The sequence below is a fragment of the Scheffersomyces coipomensis genome, assembly GCF_036884675.1.
Source record: "Scheffersomyces coipomensis strain NRRL Y-17651 chromosome Unknown DFJ63scaffold_4, whole genome shotgun sequence".
NCBI lineage: Eukaryota > Fungi > Ascomycota > Pichiomycetes > Serinales > Debaryomycetaceae > Scheffersomyces > Scheffersomyces coipomensis.
In genome coordinates this window covers 1,918,676-1,939,627 of record NW_027042895.1, presented here as the reverse complement: position 1 = coordinate 1,939,627, position 20,952 = coordinate 1,918,676, and the positions used below count along the sequence as shown (strand labels likewise).

At 31.9% G+C, this 20,952-nt stretch overlaps 12 protein-coding genes across 12 annotated transcripts; 6 read left to right on the top strand and 6 right to left on the bottom strand. All coding sequences in view use genetic code 12, as the record gives it.

Moving 5' to 3' along the window:
- Positions 1-15: 15 nt before the first annotated feature.
- Positions 16-452, top strand: DFJ63DRAFT_313939 (uncharacterized protein; the record flags this gene model as incomplete). Its single annotated transcript, XM_064906264.1, has 2 exons — positions 16-18; positions 135-452. 2 exons carry the CDS (start codon positions 16-18, stop codon positions 450-452), a joined length of 321 nt encoding a protein of 106 aa, XP_064762157.1.
- Positions 453-872: 420 nt separating this feature from the next.
- Positions 873-1,547, top strand: YPT52 (Rab family GTPase; the record flags this gene model as incomplete). Its single annotated transcript, XM_064907488.1, has 1 exon — positions 873-1,547. One exon carries the CDS (start codon positions 873-875, stop codon positions 1,545-1,547), a length of 675 nt encoding a protein of 224 aa, XP_064762156.1.
- Positions 1,548-1,938: 391 nt separating this feature from the next.
- Positions 1,939-3,030, top strand: RPL4B (60S ribosomal protein uL4; the record flags this gene model as incomplete). Its single annotated transcript, XM_064905046.1, has 1 exon — positions 1,939-3,030. One exon carries the CDS (start codon positions 1,939-1,941, stop codon positions 3,028-3,030), a length of 1,092 nt encoding a protein of 363 aa, XP_064762155.1.
- A 1,122-nt stretch (positions 3,031-4,152) lies between these two features.
- On the bottom strand, positions 4,153-5,202 carry RBE1 (sterol-binding protein; the record flags this gene model as incomplete). The annotated part of the gene is made up of 1 exon (XM_064906263.1): positions 4,153-5,202. The coding sequence occupies one exon, from the start codon at positions 5,200-5,202 to the stop codon at positions 4,153-4,155; it is 1,050 nt and encodes a 349-aa protein (XP_064762154.1).
- Positions 5,203-6,339: 1,137 nt separating this feature from the next.
- IML2 (Iml2p) lies at positions 6,340-8,955 on the top strand (the record flags this gene model as incomplete). Its single annotated transcript, XM_064905017.1, has 2 exons — positions 6,340-7,195; positions 7,406-8,955. The coding sequence occupies 2 exons, from the start codon at positions 6,340-6,342 to the stop codon at positions 8,953-8,955; spliced, it is 2,406 nt and encodes an 801-aa protein (XP_064762153.1).
- Positions 8,956-9,198: 243 nt separating this feature from the next.
- Positions 9,199-10,194, bottom strand: DFJ63DRAFT_313934 (uncharacterized protein; the record flags this gene model as incomplete). Its single annotated transcript, XM_064906262.1, has 1 exon — positions 9,199-10,194. One exon carries the CDS (start codon positions 10,192-10,194, stop codon positions 9,199-9,201), a length of 996 nt encoding a protein of 331 aa, XP_064762152.1.
- A 604-nt stretch (positions 10,195-10,798) lies between these two features.
- On the bottom strand, positions 10,799-12,382 carry DFJ63DRAFT_336106 (pepsin-like aspartic protease; the record flags this gene model as incomplete). Its single annotated transcript, XM_064908323.1, has 1 exon — positions 10,799-12,382. The coding sequence occupies one exon, from the start codon at positions 12,380-12,382 to the stop codon at positions 10,799-10,801; it is 1,584 nt and encodes a 527-aa protein (XP_064762151.1).
- A 305-nt stretch (positions 12,383-12,687) lies between these two features.
- DFJ63DRAFT_177365 (type 1 protein phosphatase-activating protein) lies at positions 12,688-13,558 on the top strand. Its single transcript, XM_064903777.1, has one exon. The coding sequence runs from the start codon at positions 12,993-12,995 to the stop codon at positions 13,518-13,520; it is 528 nt and encodes a 175-aa protein (XP_064762150.1). The 5' UTR covers positions 12,688-12,992; the 3' UTR covers positions 13,521-13,558.
- A 38-nt stretch (positions 13,559-13,596) lies between these two features.
- Positions 13,597-15,417, bottom strand: DFJ63DRAFT_313931 (uncharacterized protein; the record flags this gene model as incomplete). Its single annotated transcript, XM_064906261.1, has 1 exon — positions 13,597-15,417. One exon carries the CDS (start codon positions 15,415-15,417, stop codon positions 13,597-13,599), a length of 1,821 nt encoding a protein of 606 aa, XP_064762149.1.
- Positions 15,418-15,482: 65 nt separating this feature from the next.
- On the bottom strand, positions 15,483-17,327 carry DFJ63DRAFT_319597 (E3 ubiquitin-protein ligase). The gene has a single exon (XM_064907079.1). The coding sequence runs from the start codon at positions 17,318-17,320 to the stop codon at positions 15,791-15,793; it is 1,530 nt and encodes a 509-aa protein (XP_064762148.1). The 5' UTR covers positions 17,321-17,327; the 3' UTR covers positions 15,483-15,790.
- A 90-nt stretch (positions 17,328-17,417) lies between these two features.
- On the bottom strand, positions 17,418-18,721 carry DFJ63DRAFT_319596 (protein-lysine N-methyltransferase). Its single transcript, XM_064907078.1, has one exon. It carries the CDS (start codon positions 18,651-18,653, stop codon positions 17,721-17,723), a length of 933 nt encoding a protein of 310 aa, XP_064762147.1. The 5' UTR covers positions 18,654-18,721; the 3' UTR covers positions 17,418-17,720.
- A 1,768-nt stretch (positions 18,722-20,489) lies between these two features.
- Positions 20,490-20,861, top strand: PAM16 (import motor complex subunit; the record flags this gene model as incomplete). The annotated part of the gene is made up of 1 exon (XM_064908322.1): positions 20,490-20,861. One exon carries the CDS (start codon positions 20,490-20,492, stop codon positions 20,859-20,861), a length of 372 nt encoding a protein of 123 aa, XP_064762146.1.
- Positions 20,862-20,952: the final 91 nt, after the last annotated feature.

Here is a 20,952-nt window from a genome sequence, read left to right as displayed (position 1 = left end):
CAAACTACAATAATCATGGTATGTTATATATAAGATGATGATATAGACAATTCTTCCAATGGAAGAATTGTCATTGGAAGAATTGTTAGTCAATTTGAAACAAGTTCCCCATTACTAACCAACATATCCTTTAGGCTTCATTCTTAAAAAGTGCTCAAGCATTAAAACCATTATTTGACAGAGTTTTAATTCAAAGATTAAAACCAGCCACTCAAACCGCTTCTGGTATTTTCATTCCAGAAAAGAATCAAGAAAAGTTAAATCAAGGTACTGTGGTTGCTGCTGGTCCAGGTATTGCTAGTCCTACTACTGGTGAATTAATTCCAACTGCTCTTAAAGCTGGTGATAGAGTTTTATTACCATCATACGGTGGATCTCCAATCAAAGTTGGTGAAGAAGAATATCTTTTATATACTGATAAAGAAATCTTAGCTAAGATTGAAGATAATTAAGTGGATTAAAGTAATATTCATTTATTTTTCACTGGCAAGAATATATTCTATTCCTAGGTTAATCGTTTAAAAAATCCCTTGTACATAAACTATGATTTAGTCATTTCATATATACCTTGTATATATGTTCATATATACCTTGTGTATATGTTCATATATATACTTATTTATATGTTTAACTAACTAAATATATCAATTAAACGGTAACATTTCTAATTGTAGTAGTCTAGTCTTTGCTAAAGATATTAATTTCCTGCATATAACAGATCTATCTTTTTATGAGAGGGAGGAGGATTTGTAACAGAGAGGAGTAAAATTAAAACTGAGAACAGAATTGCTTATCTACCAACTACAACTATCTATTTACATTAACGTTATAAATTCTAATCCATCATATCATAATACCATCCACAGATCATAATGAGTGACGCCACCCCAAACACAAATAGATTTGCTCAGTTTAAATTGGTACTTCTTGGAGAAAGTGCGGTTGGGAAATCATCAATAGTGCATCGTTTCGTTAAGAATACATTTGATGATATGAGAGAATCAACCATTGGAGCTGCGTTTTTAACTCAATCAATCAATCTTCCTGAATCTAATACCACTATAAAATTTGAAATCTGGGATACTGCTGGTCAAGAACGTTATAAATCATTAGCTCCCATGTATTATAGAAATGCTAATGCTGCTCTTTGTGTTTATGATATAACTAGTCGTTCATCATTTAATAAAGCTCAAGAATGGATCAAAGAATTAAAGAGACAAGCCACTGAGGGGATAGTGATTGCATTGGTTGGAAATAAATTGGATTTAGAAGAAAATAGAGAAGTTGATCAACAAGAAGTTGAAGAATATATTGTTCAACAATCAGCCGAGGATGATGGTAATCAAATCATTACATCAGAATGTTCCGCCAAGAATGGAGATGGAGTATTGGATATATTCAATAGCATAGGTAGAGCATTACCCGTTGATGAAGTTATCAATGCAGCTGCAAATAGAGGTAGACCAGCAGGTTCAAGACAACAAGGTGGAATTGACTTGGCAAGAGCCAGAAGACAACAAGCCGCAGCAGCCAACAGCTGTTGTTAGTAGTACATGTTGCAACGGTTTACCTTCAAAGTTTCATTTATCATCATCATCATTCATTCATTTTCATTTCATGTTCATTCCCCCATCCCATTTTCTAAGTTTTATAGAAGTTAATTAGTTTGATATGTATGTATATATTTATGGTTATATATATATGTATGCAATGGATATATATATATTTATATACAGGATACAAGTAAAGGGGGCCGGGTAACACACACTCTCATTTTTTTCTCACTTTGTCTTTTTTGGTGATTTTAACTTTGGACACGACTTTTCATTTTTTCACCTCTTCCAGTCGTCTGTACAAAAAAAATTTTTCACTTTTAAAACTTGAAATCAATTTTATAATAGATTCTTACTTCTTCATCATTAATACATATCGTTAACTATGTCTGCTCGTCCACAAGTTTCTGTTGTTTCAACTTCAGGTGAATTATCATCTACTCAATTACCATTACCAGCTGTCTTCTCTGCTCCAGTCAGACCAGATATTGTCCACTCTGTTTTCGTTAGAGTTAACAAGAACAAGAGACAAGCTTATGCTGTTGCTGAAAATGCCGGTCATCAAACCTCTGCTGAATCATGGGGTACCGGTAGAGCTGTTGCCAGAATTCCAAGAGTTGGTGGTGGTGGTACTCACCGTTCCGGTCAAGCTGCCTTTGGTAACATGTGTCGTGGTGGTCGTATGTTTGCTCCAACTAAAACTTGGAGAAAATGGCATGTCAAAGTTAACCATAACGAAAAACGTTATGCTACTGCTTCTGCTATTGCTGCTTCTGCTGTTACTTCTTTAGTTTTAGCTAGAGGTCACAGAGTTGAACAAGTTAAAGAATTACCATTAGTTGTTGCTAATGAATTTGAATCTGTTCAAAAAACTAGAGAAGCTGTTGCTGTCTTAAAAGCTATTGGTGCTCATAAAGATGTTATCAAGGTTATCAAATCTAAGAAATTAAGAGCTGGTAAAGGTAAATTAAGAGGTAGAAGATTCACTCAAAGAAGAGGTCCATTAGTTGTCTACTCTCAAGATAACGGTTTAGTTAAAGCTTTAAGAAACGTTCCAGGTGTTGAAACTTCTGATGTTAAACATTTAGGTTTATTACAATTAGCTCCAGGTGCTCATTTAGGTAGATTTATTGTCTGGACCCAAGGTGCTTTTGAATCATTAGATTCTGTCTATGGTTCTGATTCTACCAAATCCATCAAGACTGCTTACACTTTACCAGCTAACATTATCTCTAACACTGATGTTACCAGATTAATCAACTCTGCTGAAGTTCAAGCTGCTGTTAGACCAGCTGGTGAATCTACTCAAAAGAGAACCCATGTCTTAAAGAAGAACCCATTAAAGAACAAACAAGTCTTATTAAGATTAAACCCTTACGCCAAGGCTTACTCTGCTGAAAAATTAGGTTCTACTAAAGTTACCAAATCCACTGCTAGACCATCCAAAGGTCAATTTTCTGAAGTTTTAAAGAACTAAATGTAAAATAAATGATTTACTATTAAATTAATTTTACCAGTTCTTAACAAGACTAAAGGCGGAGGGAGTTTTATATGTAGGAATTATCTGATATAGTGTTATTGAAATATGTATTAAATAATATATGTAAAATGTTACCTTATAAAATAAGATGGAAGTGAAAGATGGAAGTGTAAGAGATGACAATATAGGCTAACCTGTAAATCGTGCATATAACTCCAATTACAATTAGTTATAAACTTGAAATTTGAAATCAGAGTGAAATATGCATTCAATTTATTAAATGTTACCATTATAGTTGGTGTGGCAGTTATTGTTTTTGAATTACTTACAGCAAACAATTAGCGATATTTAGTGGAACTAATGGTCCATAACCGTAACCATTTTTATCCAAGAATTATTGCAATATTCTTATCTCAACATCAATAACTTTAAAAACTGTAAATTAATAAACCAATGTAACCCACGACAATCACCATCGGATTAAATTTGAAAATCGTTGCTTTAAACATTTGAGGCGTCGTCCATATAGTAACTAAGTAATGAGGAGGTGGATGGGTGGTGGAAAATAACATAAAATATGTCAATTCATCGCAGTTCCTATTTCATGCAAGATATAAAATATTTGAATAAAGCGCGTAACTACAAAATAATTTATTTTTATTTTTATTTTATATGCTGCGAAAATAAAATTTAAAATAATTTAAAACTGATCAAGTCGTGTTTGGGATTACATATCCTCATCTCTTTTTCTCTCTTTCTCTCCTTCTCTCCTTAATGGGTTCGTTTGTAATGTACCCTTATATTATATGCTTAGAGAAGGAGTTGGGATTATTGTTTATGTTTTTAGTTTTAATTGTTTGTTTTTCGTTTTCGTAATTTGAATCAATTTACACTTTATGCAAAGGTATGTAATCTTCCACCTCGATTAAAATTTATGTAATTTACTTTTTAACTTTATAATATAACATATTTTATATTTATTTTATTTTTTTATTAAAAACCGCAAACTATAAAGGATAATATTGTACAAATAAGAGAGAAGAGAAAACTATAAACCGGATGTTCCTTTTTTTTTTAATTTAAATAAAAAAAAACCATTAATTTCGTAAGTTATAAGAATTAACTACTACTTAATGGTGGAACCACATTTTCAGCAAAGAAATTTAATCCGGTAGCAGGATCAGTACCAATGATATTACCTCTTGTATCGGAATATTCACAAATGGTATATTGACCCCAAGCGTTATCACAAGTAATTCTTGCACATCCTAATGTAGAAGTAGATTTCCAAACCACTTGAGTGAAATGACCAGTAGCTTCACTGAAACCAGGATCACTGAAATCATATTGAGAAATTTCATTATACCATGCATCAACTGGATCATAACCACCTGAGTAACCAGCAGCTAAGTTTTCACCATATGGACCACCAGAATGGATCAATTGAACATTATTACAATTATAATTATTAATAGCGTAATTATAAGCAAATTGAGTTAAAGTATTATCCCAAACTAATGGTGGAACACCATGTAAAGCTCTCTTTTCATTATGGGCAGTTAAAATATCAGATTCGAATTGAACATCAGAAGTGAAAGCATCACCTTGTTGAGTTGAACTGGTGGTTTGATCTTGAGTAGTACTGGTAGAACTGGTGGTAGTATCGACAGCAGGATAAGTAGTTGGGGTAGTACTAGTAGTAGTTGGAGTGGTGGAAGTGGTTGTTGGAGTAGTAGTAGTAGAAGTAGTAGTAGGAGTTGTACTTGTAGTGGTTGGAGTAGTACTAGTAGTTGTTGGAGTAGTAGTAGTAGTTGGAGTACTTGTAGTAGTTGGAGTAGTAGAAGTAGTAGTAGGAGTAGTACTTGTAGTAGTTGGAGTACTGGTAGTTGTAGAAGTGGTAGTTGGAGGTGGTGGTGGAAGGATTGTAGTAGTTGGAACCGCAGTCGAAGTAGTTGTTGGACTAGTGGTAGTTGGATCAACTTGTAATTGAGGTGGTGGGGTATAAACAACAATTAAATTAGTATGAGTTTTAATAATGGCATCAGTTGTAACAGTAATAAGATCAGTTATAGCAGGAGCAGTAACGATTTGAGTTAAAATGATTGGAGCAGCATTTGCAGCTACCAATAAAGAAGCCAAAGCCAAGGAAGAAGTTGTTGATACTTTCATTAGAGTAGAGTTATATATAATTAGTTGGAGATTAATGATAGTAAGGTAAGATGGGATCAAGATGTGAATAAATGTTGATAAAAGTGATCTGATGCAAAAAGAAGAAAGTACTAATTGATCTCATTTATTTCGACGAATTCAATTCTACTTATATAATAATAATGTTCAAGATGATAATGCATTGACCAGCCAGATGAGAAACCATCTTATTTTTATGACCATTAGTTTTCCAACTTACATATGGGGCGAAAACATAAGTTAATAATAATAATATTTTTTTATTTTTCTTGCAACAGTACCAAACAACGTTGACATCGTTGACAGTATATTATTTTTAAGTTTTGAGTTAAGTTTTCCAATCAGTTTAGAGTTTACGAACCAGCTTTCATGCAACCTATGCCAAATTATTTTTTTTGCAAGCATATTAGCCAGCCTTCCTCTGAGGTAGGTGCAGGAACACAGATTTACAGGTTGCAATTTATTTTGTGGTGGTTTGTTTACAGGTTACTTCAATGTTTAAACCACGCGTTTTAACTTGTAATGAACTCCTATTTTTTAATTACAGTTTACAATATTTTACAGGTTATTAACTCTTATCGTCATTGTTCAATTTCTTTTTTTTCTCGCTGAGATTTTTTGACAGCAGGGGAATGTTAACTATGTGAACTTAAGTTAACTGTGCTTGCTCTAACTGTGTACGGTGAATCAAATCAAATCAAATCAAATCAGTCTATTTTTGGAAGAAGCTTGCTTAATTAGGCCAGGTCAACTTTGAACTTTAATATCAACTTCAACTTCAACTTCCCCATTGTTTCATTTCGATTGTGGTTCCATCATCATTTCTGGGGATTGCATTGTACATAGAAGACAGAAGTCAGCACATTTTTAAAATACAACCGGTTTGATCCCAGGAGTAAATTCTAGTTTATTTTTTTAAACTATCAATTTCTGATCTATTGACGGTCGTACCTGAAATTTTGATTTTGATCTTCATTTCAGTTCAGTTAACTTAACATAGTCTAGATCAATCAATCGTTTCATCTATCCATCCATCGCATCAGTTCATTTCATTGATTGATTGGATCATCACCCTCCCTCCCGTCTTTCCCACTTTTTCATCATCTCTTCCCCACCATCATGCTTAAAGGGTTAAGGAAAAGAGCTCTGATTCTACTGTTAACTTCTGCTGTACTGCAACCAGTTGGTAACAATGAATCAAACTATGATAAAGTCTTGAATCAAGTCCATGATTTCGAAATAGCCTTACAGGCTATGGATTTCCTTCTTGATGATAGAACTGAAGAAGGATTAAAAAAATTAAGAAATGAATCTAAAAGAAGACATGAATCAGGTTCAGATCAACCAGCTGGGATATTCCCCTTAGCTTTAGGAGTTATGGAATTCATTGAAGCAACGTTAGGTTTTGAACCTGAAGTTATGGAAAAAGCTATGAAAACTTTAAATGAAGCTGAAGCTGCTTCATTAGTTAATTCAAAATATAATGTTAAACATAATTTAGCAACTTCATCAATATATCCTCCTGGAACTGAATTTCAAGTAACTTATGCTGAACTGACGTTATTAAATGCTTTACTTATGTTATTAAAAGAAAATAATGGTATGGTTGAAGGGGCAAAAGCTTTATTTAAATTAAGAAGAGCTTATCAAACTTTAGATTCAATTTATCGAAAAATTAAAGAACTGGAACCTATTTTTAATCGAAATTTAGCTAAAGTTAAACGAGAAGCTCAAACTCTTAATCGAAGTATTAGTTCCGTTGATTTACCAGGATATGAAATCCCTTCTTCATCAAATAATTCTTCATCATCATTACCGGAAGATCTTAAATTAATGAAAGATTTAGAAAAAGTTTATCAAATGAGAAAATCAAGAATTGAAGGAACAAATATTAAACTTGATAATGAACAACCCATCAATCTATATGATGGATTAGAAGTTTCTTCAAATTATTTAACTAAGAAAGATAGTTCAAGTAATTTTGATGTTTCAAGGTCATCATCTCCAATCCCACCTCCTTCATTGAACATACCTCTTCCTGATACCTCAGAATCAAGCAATACGGAAGATATTGAAGAGGATGAAGAAGATGATGATGAGGATGATGATGATGAATTTTCAGATGCATTTGATGATCTTAACTTTGATGAAAATAAAAACTCCTCCTTCCTTTCGGGAACAGCAGAATCAGTCATCTCATCAACGGCATCCACTAATAATCATAACGGTACTAACTCTGACACTCATTTACATGTTTCCACCGTTGATGAATTCATTCATTCTGGAGTTCAATTATGTTTTGGTATCTTACAAGTTGTATTATCCTTAATTCCACCGACTATTGGGAAAGTACTTTCTATTGTTGGTTTCAGAGGAGATAGAGAAACTGGTCTTAAAATGCTTTGGAGAACAGCCATCACTAGTCGTAATATTCATGGTGATCTTGCATTATTATGTTTATTAGTATTCTATGATGGACCAGTTCAATTCGTTGATGTTGGTTTCCAATTACCTGGTCATGAAGATGAAAATGTAAAAGAAGTATTAAACATTGAAACCAGAGCTACGGTATCAGATGCTGAATTAAATAAAATCCTTCAAAATCCAAATCTTTATACCCCTCAAATATTATCTAAAGTAAGGAAAATCTTTCCTCATAATGCATTATGGTTACTGCAAGAAGGAAGAATCTTGGCAAGTCATGGACAATTAGAAAAAGCTACTCAATTAATGCAAAATTTCACTGATGATGAAAACACCATCATAAATATGCAACAAGTTGAAGCATTAATGATTTTCGATCGAGCAATTCTTTATAGTTTCCAACATAATTTCGTGGCGGCCGCTAAGGATTTCATTTATTTAATTGAAATTAATTCGTGGTCGAAGGGAGTTTATTTATTCATGGCTGCCGCATGTTATTTAGAACATTATAGACTGATTAAAATGGGGTTGATTGAAGTGGAAAATAAAGAAGAAGAATTAATCAAATATGAGAAATTATTCATTAAATATTTCGAATTAGCTCCAACTTATGTCCCTGGTAATGGTGTTAATGCTGCAAAGAAGGGTGGTATTGGTGGAAGTTCAAAACAAATGCCATTTGATAAATTCTTATTAAGAAAAGTTAAACAAATTGAATCTCGTAAGGCGCAATATCCTCATTTATCTTTGGTGGATGTTTGTGGTACTTCTTTAATCCATGAATTGGTTTATTTCTGGAATGGATATAATAGAATGGATACTAAAAGTTTGGAAATGTCAGTTAAATTATTAGGTTATTCCGGGGGAATTTATGAAGAATTATCGGCTAATACCGATACTGTTCAATATTCTTTAATTCCTGAAACTGCTGATGAACTGTATGGAAGATATTTCTTACAAGCTCTTGCTCTTAGACTGTTGGGTAAAGTTGAAGAAGGATTAGAACTCTTTAATAACAAGATTATTCCTCATATTATCATTGCTGAATTACCTCAATTCAGATTTCATAAACTGATTTATAGTCCATATTTATATCCTACTGTGATGTATGAAAAATCAATGTTTATTTGGATGTTAAGTATTGTGGAAACTGATAAAGTAAGTCTTAGACATGCTGTTTCTGAAAGTAAAAGTTGGTTAAAGAGAGCTGAATTGGTGGGTGAAGGAGATTATGAATTAAGTAATAGAACTGGTATGAGAATTAAAGCTGCTGGTGATCGTTTAGATCAATTGGGTAAATCAATACTTTAAATTTTATAGACTGTTAAGCTGTGCTTAACTATGGCGTTCAAAAAAAAAAAAAGAATCGAGAAGACAATCAATCAAATTATCATTAAAAATATTTATTTATATGTTTATATTATTAGTATTACGTTATTTAAATACATACATAAATTTCAAAAAGATTTTCATAAGTATGGGGTTGTATTCATTTTCTAATAAACTATAGAAATAAAATCAATGCATTATTCATTGTAAAAAATGATTTTCGGTTTAATTGAAGTAAGTGTCAACCATAGCATCGGCCACATTAAATCCAAAACAAACGGTAATGAGCCATGCAATGGCTAAGAGGGGTAAGATACCACCTATGATAATTAACTGTAATAATCTGGCTGGACTAGTTGAACCATTTGATCTTTGATTGTTTGATAATGAACTTATAACTGGTAATGAATTAAATCCATAAAATGTAATGACGAAATAATACCCAATAGATCCAAAATATAATGAATTACCTAATATAAGGGAGAAGATGGAATTTTTAAATCTTAATAAAGGTAATAATAAAAATTGTAATAAATAAAGTAAAGCCCAAATTACTAAAAATGAATTACAATGAATATCAAAACAAAATCCCCATTCGATATAATTCAAATTATATTTATTTAACCCTCCCAAGTTTCCATAAGTATTATTGAATAATTTATTAGTTATAAACCATGAAATAGTAGCAATTATAACTCCAGTCAAATAAAAATCAATGAAAACCATATAAACAATTAATTTTAGTATGTCAACCACTCTTGGAGAATAAGCCAATCCCCAAGCAATGGCACTTATGGATAAGAATACCGTAAGCAATATAAGGAATGATGGATCATCTCTAGTATAACTTGACTTCCCATTAGTCGATGTAGATTGTTGTTTATAAAAGTAATGGGATCGATACATTTTCTTAGGGTTTATAATAAGATGAAAGATTTCCCAAATGGCAGTTTCAAAATCAAGAGTGGTAGGTTTGAATAACCGTTTGAACATCTTCTTAAGATTTTGGAATCGATTAGATAGAGTAGATGTTGTGGTGGATGATGATGATGTACTGGTTGATGCTGGATGAAAGGTATAATTATGATTTATCATGGATGAATTGTTTGATATTATAGACCCTGCCGTAGTTGATCCCACCAATCTCAGTGAATTGGGAGTTCCTGCCACTTGAGGGAAAAGATCCTGAGTACTATAAGGCAAATTGATACGTTTACTCATGGTTACTATGCTTGATTGCAATTCATTCAGCTTAATGATCTATGGTGTGTTTGATTTATAAATGAACACGACCAAACAAATAATTCAGACAGAACAAACAAAAATTGATCACATGACATGGTTTTCATATATGCAGGAGTTTTGTAAATGGAGAGCTACCAATTCATAATTTATTTAATTCATATATATATAACATATTTACCAACAAAGCTGCGAAACAAATCGTTCTACTAATAGTTTGAAAGGATGGATATTTACTAAGCCTTAAGTAAATAAGTGGTAGTCCATTAAATAAAAAAACCACACAAGATTAAGACTGAGTACATAACAATAAGTAGAAACAGACCAGCCGTCATCTTCATTCCTACTCCTGCGCGTGTACTGATAGTTGTTGAATGAGATCCAACATTTGTGTTAGTTGTTTCAAGGACGGATCCACCATTTAGTATTTAGAGCCCATAATCTTTCTTGTGAAATTTACGAGATAAGACCGCCTTTACAAACCAATTACTGAAAAACGAATTTTTAAATTATTAGGGAAAAACATGTATTATAATTCTTAAAGCAACCAATTTAAAACAAAGGAACTAAATGATTTATTCAATTAAGCCAATATCAAGATTGAGAATAATGTAAAAACTGAAATGAAAATAGACTGGGAAGTTTCTCTTGCATTGGCAAGACCAACATACGTAGAACTATCTTCTGTAACAGTATTTGGACCATATGAATAACCTTTGGCAAAATAAGGTATTTTTGTGTTTGCCCCTTCTAATATAAGCTTGTCAGCTCCTTCTAATTTACCAGTTGAATATGAGAAAAGAGTTGGGCTGGCTTGGGCTGGATCATAGTCAGGGATAAATGTACTGGAATAACCTGGTGCTTGGCTGGCTCCTGGAATTGACAGAACAATTGCTTCGATATTCTCTTCGTTAGTAATAACCACATCAGCAACACTAATTTCTAAGCTTTCTAAATCATATACCCAATACGCGTGTCTTAAAACCATGGCTCCAAAAAGTGAGTCATCGTCTTGACCAGTGACCTCTACTTGTAATTCACAAATCTTGCTATTAGTTTCAGAATAAGACAATAAATCAGCAACAGGGAGGTTCAATTTATATCCACCAAGATTAAAAGTAAGAATTAAACTTTGATCGTGTGTACATGGAACTTGATATAATTCATCTTCACTGTTATATTCACCTCCTAAGGATGCAACAATAGTTTCAACCAAGTCTTGCGGAAAATATGATGTTGTAGTACCCGAATCGAGAACAAATGCATAAGAATTTCCATCGATTAGAGCGGTGTCCTCTCCGTTTGAAAGCTCAATCCCCTCAAGTGCAATCCAAAACTCAACATATTCATTATTTGTATTTTTTAAAATTGGAATTGTCATTAAATCTCCGCTATACTTAGCAGTATCAACTCCACCAAATACTATACTACCAGCAGTATCAATTGTATCTCCATAATAAATTGAATAAGCAATTTTATTAATAATTCCTTGAGATTTCAAAGCATCTGGGAAATTTGGGTATGTGAACCCATAAATGGGATCACTACTTTCATCTTTTGGAAGTCCTACTCCTAATATTCCAGTATATACACCACTGGCAGCTGTTACAACAGCAAGATTTACATTCTCAACAGTGACACCTCCAAATACAACATTATCTGTTCCATACACTCCGGTACAACCAGAACCATCTTGATATGTATTGTCATATTCAGGAGCAGTTGTGTTTGTTTGGAAAGTAGTAGAATTATCAGCATTGAATGAACCATACAAAGTACATATATTATCTGTGTTATCAGTATCATCTCTCTTGAATCCAAAAGTGTTAGCTAATGATGAAAACCAATTAGTACTTCTTTTTTTGTTTGAACTTCTTGGAGTACAGGTGACGTCACTATACATTACCCAAAGGTCTGAAGAACCAGTGTCAAGAGTTAAAGCAACAGGATCTTTATTGGATCCAATTTCTAAAATTGCAAGATATTCAAAATGACCGTTTTGAATGTACCCTTCAACTGTTCCGTCTGCAGATCTCTTCTCGATGGCACCTTTAGATCTTTTGGTCATATCCATTTTTAAAAATTTACCATCATCTTTCGAGGTTTCGACAGCTAATGCAAAAGTCAATAATGCATTGAAAATTAAAACTTTGGAAATTAATCTCATGTTAGCTTGCAGTTGAAAATTTTAGCTTTGTCAAATTCTATTTATCAGAATATTATAGTATTTTTATAGTTTCTTCATAACTACAACAATTACAGAGAAAAGATTATCAGATCTAATAATAGGTTTGAAGATAGTGGTCACCACCATTATTTGCAAAAAACTGTTGTTCTAAAAATAGAGTCTAGTCTCGTAGAAGGGTCATCTTATCTTTCGTCGTATTAAGATCCCTAAGCTTAAATTATACAGCTGAGCCTGTTTTTCATAATCATCGCAATCGCTTTGGCTTATTTTTAGGATGACCATTTGTGGAAATTAGAATTATAATAAAGGAAAAGCGATATTTTAAGAATGTTTCCTTTTTTAGCTTTACTATCTATATTTAGTTGTTAAAAAATAACCCCCTCTCCCCCATTTTGGATTTCATTTTTTTCACAATTATTTTTTTACGAAAAATGACAAACCGTTAAAATTTGCGACAAAACTTTATGACAAACCGGCAATCCAAAAATGACAAACGAAAACCATAAAAAAAAAAAGCGTCATACAAAAATATTAGAAATCACAAGTTTAAATTTGCTAACTTATAATATCTACATACAACCAAAGAACAATGTCATCAACTGCTCAACCTAGATCACAAACACAGACAGTGACAAGAACAGAAACTGCTCAGCCGATTTTAAGACTAAGGAATAAAGATGGAGAGACGAAGAAACGAGGGAAGACAAGACCGCAAGTGAGTTGGAATGAAGATGTGGTAGATAATGAACATATGAATAAGAAGAAATCAAAGATATGTTGTATATTTCATCCTCAACGTGAGTTTGGTGAGGAATCTGGTAGTTCGTCAGATGATTCCAGTAGTGATTTATCGGGAGATGAAGGTGATAGACGTAATAATATCCATAATCATGATCATGATCATGATCACGACCATAATGACGATGATAATGATGACTTTGTATGTGATCATGGTCATGTTCATAAGAAATCCGATAAAATCAAGAAGTCCAAATCAAAGAAATCAAGTACTATCAACGATAGTAAACCAAATGCATATGAAACTCAACCTGTTTATAAAAATCAATCAACTTTACCTACCAATGATCAACAAGATATACATACAAAGCCACAATAGATAGATAGATAATTTACAAGTATTTCGAATATTTATTTATTAATATATTATGAGCTCTATTACAGATTATTAACTATTACATTAATTTAACACTATTTGAAGATTCACTTTGAAAGAAACTCCTTGATTCATTTTCCCAAATATTTCTCAATATATCATCTTTATCATCAAAGGAAATTTTGTTATCCTTGTCTAGTTGTTTTGAATTCTTTGGATTGGATATCATTGGTTTATATCGATTCAAATATCCCAATACGCCTGTGGTTGCTGTGGTAGTTGCAGTGGATGATTTAGATTTACCTGAACTAACTATCTTAGTAGGGAATCTTAATCTAATGGAATTATATTGAGTTAAGATTGTTTCATTTTGGATTTTCAAATCATAAGAATTTTCAATATTTAAAGCTGCTAATGATGCTGATGATGAAGTTGAAGAATTGGAAGCCCGATTAATGAATTCATCAGTAGAATATAATTCTTTATAATCCAATAACTTTTGTTGAGTTCTATTGATTCTTTCATTAGTTTCAGGATTTGTATCAGGATTTGGATTACTAGTATTATATTTATATACAAAATTATTTTGAAAATCATTAATCTCTTCAATGATTTCATTAACATCATGAGGATCCATGATGAGATTTTCTTCCATGATAGGTGATTTCCACAGATCCAATCTATATTGAGTATCGTTATTTTGAAGTGATTCATCCACTAGATCATTACCATTATGATTATGATGAATATTATTGATAGTAGTATCATCATCATCTGATCCATCATCCAGTTCACTTTGATAATTTGCCATTCGACTATTCACGGTGGTTGCAACAGTATTTTCACCTTCAACTTCTTCGACAACACCATCTTTTATAGATAGCATCGGTACTAATGAATGCATACTATCATGAGCTATACTTATGATATGATTTATTTTTTGATATAATTTATTAGATTTGGAAGGTGATGCATTTTGAGGATTGATTTGAGAATCAAGAACATTATCTGATTTATCAACTAAATTTTGAAATGAATTATCGGTATTAAAAAGGGTTGAAGAAGAAGTTGTTATGACTGGTCGTTTAGTATTATATTCATCTTTTAAGACGGTTAATGGCGAGATGCTGCTTTTTTCTTGCTGTTCAGAGGGAAGAGGATGAAGATTCAGCTGTTGATGAGGAAGATGTTGATGTTGTGGCTGTGGTTGTACTTGTACTTGTGGTGGTAAGTCAAGGTTTAATTTTTCATTATCGTTATCATTAGTATTAGTGAGATCGAATTTAGTTCGAGCGATATTATATGAATTCCATCGTTTTATATGAGGACGGTTCAGTAACTGCTGTTGTTGTTGCTGTTGTTGTTGTATTTGTAGTTGCATTTGTAATTGTAAATCTTGAGGATTCATCGGTATATTCTTTGAATCATGTTGATTTAATAAACTATGAGTTGAGTTTGATTTCGTTAGTATAAAATTCTGATTTAAAGCAGTTTGAAGTAAATCTGAATTAACTCGAGAAAATCTCTTTCCTCTTGATTCACTAGCGGATCGATAACCATTTGGATCACGATTTGATGGAGTAGTTGAATTGCTAGTAGTAGTTGATTGCAAGAATTCCGGATCTCGAGTTGGAATTCTTCTATCCATTAAATCTCGAGAATGTCTATTTTCACGATCCATTTCGTTACTAGTAGTGGTACTAATTGTACTAGTACTATTCTTTTTAAATGGTTGGGGTAATTGTTGTGGTAATTGACTTAAATTTGGTACCTGCGATTGACCCTGAGTACCTGATGCTGCTGCTACAATATTTTCTGCTAATGACGGTGTAGATAGTACTGGCAGATAATAATTGATCTGAGCACTATTTCTATTAGTGGTTTGCAATTCGTTATTCATTGCCAATTATCGAATTCCGATCATAATTTTACACACACAATTTAATGATAATAGATATTAATCAATATTATTATTATTATTATTATTACCAAAAATTGGTTCAGTCCTGCGGATAACAAATTTTAATTTGTTAAAGATAATCTCAATTTGTTAATTGAACTGATAAGAGATGTCGCACAAAGATCCGGTCAGATCATGTCGAATGTCGCTGATGCGCCCAAGATCCGACTGGCTCTTATGTGCCGCCGCCCTCCACCAATTGACACATATAACTACACTACCACAAATCAAAAATAGCCCAAACCTTATATTTTCTCGTATGATAGATATATACAGATGATAGAGAATATATATATATATATATATGTACACACTAAGTATTAAACCTTAATAAATCTTCATTAACATTGACAATAGCTCCCTCTATCAATGATCTCTTTCTTGATATGATTAAATCACTAAGATTTATAATTCGATTCTTTTCTTGCATGATGGTTTCAACTTTATTACGATTCTTTTTAGAGATAATCTTTTCAAATATTTCAGAAAGATCTTCAACTGTTTTACTTAAGAAATCTTGATTTGATTCAAAAATTTCAGTAAAATTCCCATTCTTTAAATAAAATGCAAAACAATAAGTCCATTTTAATGCTTTTCTACCAATTATTAAAGCTCTAATGGCATCACTTAAAAATTGAACATCATTCCATGATAAATTCTTTTCTTGATTCTTACGATCTTCCATATAAACCTTAGTAACTTCATGAACCTTTTTTAAAGTAAGTAAATCTCCTCTCATTGAACTTTCATGAATAGCAAATCGTTTATAAAAATGTAAATATCGTTTTAAAGAAATTCGACTTTCTTTTGCTTTTTTATCTTCATAATCTTTACTATTAGTATCACCATCTTTAAATTTATTACAAGTATAAAATCCAGCATTATGAGCATTCCAATCTCCTAAACAAATCCAACAAAATTGATGTCTACATTTTTGACATGTCATATGATTACATCCTCCATTCTTTTCTATACTAGTTTCACATCGAGGACAATTATGAGTATTAGCATCCATCCAATGAGCAGTTTCAGAATCATCTTGACATTTCTTAATCCATAATTTAACCACAAAACATGGACATGGTAAATGATTTTCAAAATTACAATTAAAACAAAATTCATGACGTTCAATACAACTCACAATGGGAATATTTGAAATATCATTTGATTCATAATCTTCATCAATATCATCTGCATTATAATTTTTAATCATCTCAGTAAAACTAACACAATCGGTTGATGGACACCATTTGAATTGATCTGTACTTTGATTTATAAATGATTTAGCATATGAGTTTAATAATTGATTTGGTTCCTCAACTTTTAAAATTCTATCAATATCCCTATGAGGTATAGTTAATGCACAACTTGGTTCTATACATTTGATTAATTTCCCAGATAGTATAGAATTGCTGATATAACTATTATAACATTGAAGACAATATTTATGATTACAAGCTAAGGAATAAACCGTGGTTGGTTCAATATAATCTTCACAACAAATAGGACAAGTGAAATTATTAATGAGATCAAATGTATTATTTGATTCTTGCCATTTGAATGGTAATCCACAAGCTTTCAATAATTGATCAGGATTATCAAAATAACTATTTATAACTTCTTCTGATTGCCATTTCTTATATTGTAACATGATTAATAAATCATCATAACTAACTTGAGGTAAATGATTTTGTAAATTAGGCATTTTAGAAAGATATTTCCCCTTGATAAACGATTTCAAAGTCCAAGGATGATAAATCTTATCATTGAACTCACTCATGAAACATCCCACATCAAGAACAGGACTAGCTTCTGCACTACTTTCATACAACTCTCCATCCATAGCATATTCGTTATCAATATCATCATCATCATCATACTCAAACTCCTCCTGTTCTTCTTCGTCTTCTTCTTCACCATAATCTTCATCAGAATAAAGATTAATGAAATCCTGCTCCTTATCTATATCAACACTCATGTTCCTACTATTATTTGATTCTATGGTAATCATTGACATGGTATTGAATTCAAATATGACTCGTTATTTATAATTAGTTGTTTAATTTAATTTAATTTTATGCCTAGCGCTCCGTTCCCCTGCTTTTTTTTTGTTTGTTATGTGAGCACCTAGTTATGCGCTGCTTTAACTTACACCAATACCAAAAACGGCAATCATAATCTAATTTCAGACCTTCAGTTACACATTTGCACGTTATATTACAAGGTTGCTATATACAGAGTGACTAATGCTTCTTTATAAATTTATTCAATATAGTGATCTCTTGTTCGATAATAGATTGAATAATTATGCTGTTGGTGGAGGTATTTGCAACTTTATCCTTTTTGCAATACTTTTTAACTTTTGATTGACACCATTGTTTTATAAGCTGATTGAATTGTTCTAATTCAGATTTAGTAGTATCCACTAAGAGAGATTTAACTCGTTTGATTAATACGTGTTCTTTCTTTGTAGATAAGAGTTTATCTTTGAATTGAAGATATGGTAATTGGATTAATTTTAAGATGGCATATGTTTCTGGGGTAGCTTTACCAGCATAAGTTATGCTACATGCTAATGACCAAGTTTCAACCACATCCTTCTCATCTTCTTCATCTTCTTCATCGTGATCATGTCCGTCATGATGATCATGATCATGTCCGTCATGATGATCATGATCATGTCCATGATGATGACCATGTTCAGTCCCATCTATAACATGATTCAAAACATGAAATCCAATATCATCCAACCATGATAATTTCTCTTCTAATTGAGCAATATTCTTCTTGGAAGATTTGGCTTTAATGTCTTTGATATATTGAAACAATTGAACTGCTAATAAACATGAATCATTAACATTGGTCTTAGTTATGAAACCATAACGTTGTAATAAAAATGGATTTGAAAGTTCATTACCATAAGAATTGAATACTTCATATTCATGAGTTTGAGATGGAGGTGCAACGATGATCACATCACAACATTTGGCACTATCAGATAAATCTTCAGCCAATACTGCTTTAGCTGGAGTCATATATTCTTCTTCATTGACATCATCTTCATCATCTTCATCATCTTCAGGTGCTTCATCTTCTTCCATGCTTTCAGTTTCAGAGGCTGATCCTTCCTCTTCGTCTTGATCGTTTTCTTGTTCCATTTTTGCAATGTATTCCATTGTAATAGATGTTATTTCTTCTTCTTGTTGTTCATCTATATCTTCATCATCATCATCATCATCATCATCATGCTCTTCAATACTTCCAACATCTTCGACATCTTCATCAGGTTCTTCATTATGCTCTTCATCATCATTATCATCACCTTCTTCATCACTTTCATCATCGTCATTACCCACTTCCATATGATCACATTCAACTTCCCCACATTCATAACAAACATCACCATCACAAACAAAATGAATATTTTCTTGACCTTCAACTTTATCATTCAATAATTTCGGTGCCATATGATTAAATAAATCAGCTCCAGGAACCATACCTAAATCATAAAAATTATCAATTGTAAAAGCTCTTGAAATAACTGATTGAATGATTCTTCCAAATTGATCAATATTGGCTTTGAACAGATTTAAAATTAAAGTTTGATTCTCTATATCGATGTTTTCAATATCTAGGTTTAATAATTTTGGAATAGGAGTGAACTTTTGATTAAATTTAGCAAATTGAATACATTCAATGAAAAAATCAATCAATTCATTATAATTGATTAAATTTCTTAAATCCAATTCAGTATGCTTTAATAATTCTTTCTCTTCATCAGTCCATAAACAGATTGGTAAGGAGGCATGGGTGAAATCTATCGAATTTAAATAATCAAACCATGGAGATTTGACACCTAATTCTAATTCATAAATCACTGATATGATGATACCATACATTCCAGTAGATAATTCAACAGTTTCATTAATAGGTTCGTAGTCTACTAAAAGATTATAAATGAACGAGTTCTTAGGTGATAAAGTATTTGATTTGGGTATTCTTAATAATAATGGATCATCATCATCTTCTTCATCTTCATCATTGTCTTGATCTTTGGGTGGCATAAATACACCTATACCTCCATGTGTTGATGATTTCACTATAAGATCATTTCTCCAATATGCATTATCATTCAACCATTGAACTAGTTTCTCCACATTAGCGGTGGAAGACATTACTTATAATGATATATCTTAGTCTATCAAGTGTGAAATATTGCCATAAACATACATATTTGATATATTTAGCAGTTTTAGAGATGGCTGATCCTGTACATAAAATACCCATAATTTACATACAGGAAAGCGTTAGACCTTATTCAAATTAAATATCCGGGTAACTTTAAAAAAACTTTTCATTGACCAAACCACACGACTTCCAACAAGTATAAATAGAACCAGTTCCCCTAATCTCCCTTATTCTGCAAACTAATCATCAGTAGTGGTTATACTATATCTATATATATATAACTATTATTTTTTATAAAGACTTTTTGATGTATTTGTTCACATAGCATCGATGTGTGTGACTTATTACATTCAATACACCCATAGCTAAGTAATGGTTGACCATACTAACAATTCGGTCACAATCAATACTTCGTTTCGGTCTTTTAGATTATTTGTTATATTACGGCATTTACATGTGTTTATATTTAAAGTTCTGATAAGTAACTGTATCATTTTTTTGATATTATGATTATTCAGATGAAAGCATGGTGCTACATATTATTTATCTCTTTTGTTAGATTATGTGACCTATAATTGTAGTTTGTATTTGTAGATTTGAATCAATGATTATTCAACCATATCCATCACTGTTTAAAAAGCAGAAGAGAGTAAAATTTTTTTTTCACTTTCTCAATCACGTGTTAAATCACATGACAATTTTTTAATTTTTTTTACAAAATTTTAAGTCATCAAATTTGAACTGATAATTAATGGCAATTTAAATCATTGAATCAATCATATATTATATCACATACATACTCCATTCACTTGTCAATATCAACGATGGCTCATAGATTACTTGTCAACGTTATATTCACAGGAGCATCTGTGTTTGGCCGTGCTTTTACCGAAGCCTATAAACAAGCTGCTAAAGCATCAGCTGCTGGAGGTGCAGCTGCTGGACCAGCTAAGACTACTTCAGCAGGAGGTATTTCAGTTGATGAATCACTCAAGATCTTAGGAATAGATAAGAAAGATTTGAATTTGGCGAAGATAGAGGAGAAATATAAATATCTATTTGATGTCAATTCGAAAGAACGAGGTAATTCATTCTATTTACAAAGTAAGATATATTATGCTATGGATAATCTAAAGAAAGAACTAGAATATTTAGAGAAAGTTAGAGATCAAAAGACTGAAGAGAATTCAACTTAGTCATAATAATAAAATATTCATTCATTCATTCATTCATTCAATATTCCTAATCCCGCCCGATCTTACTTGCCATCGTATCAACTAGTACGAA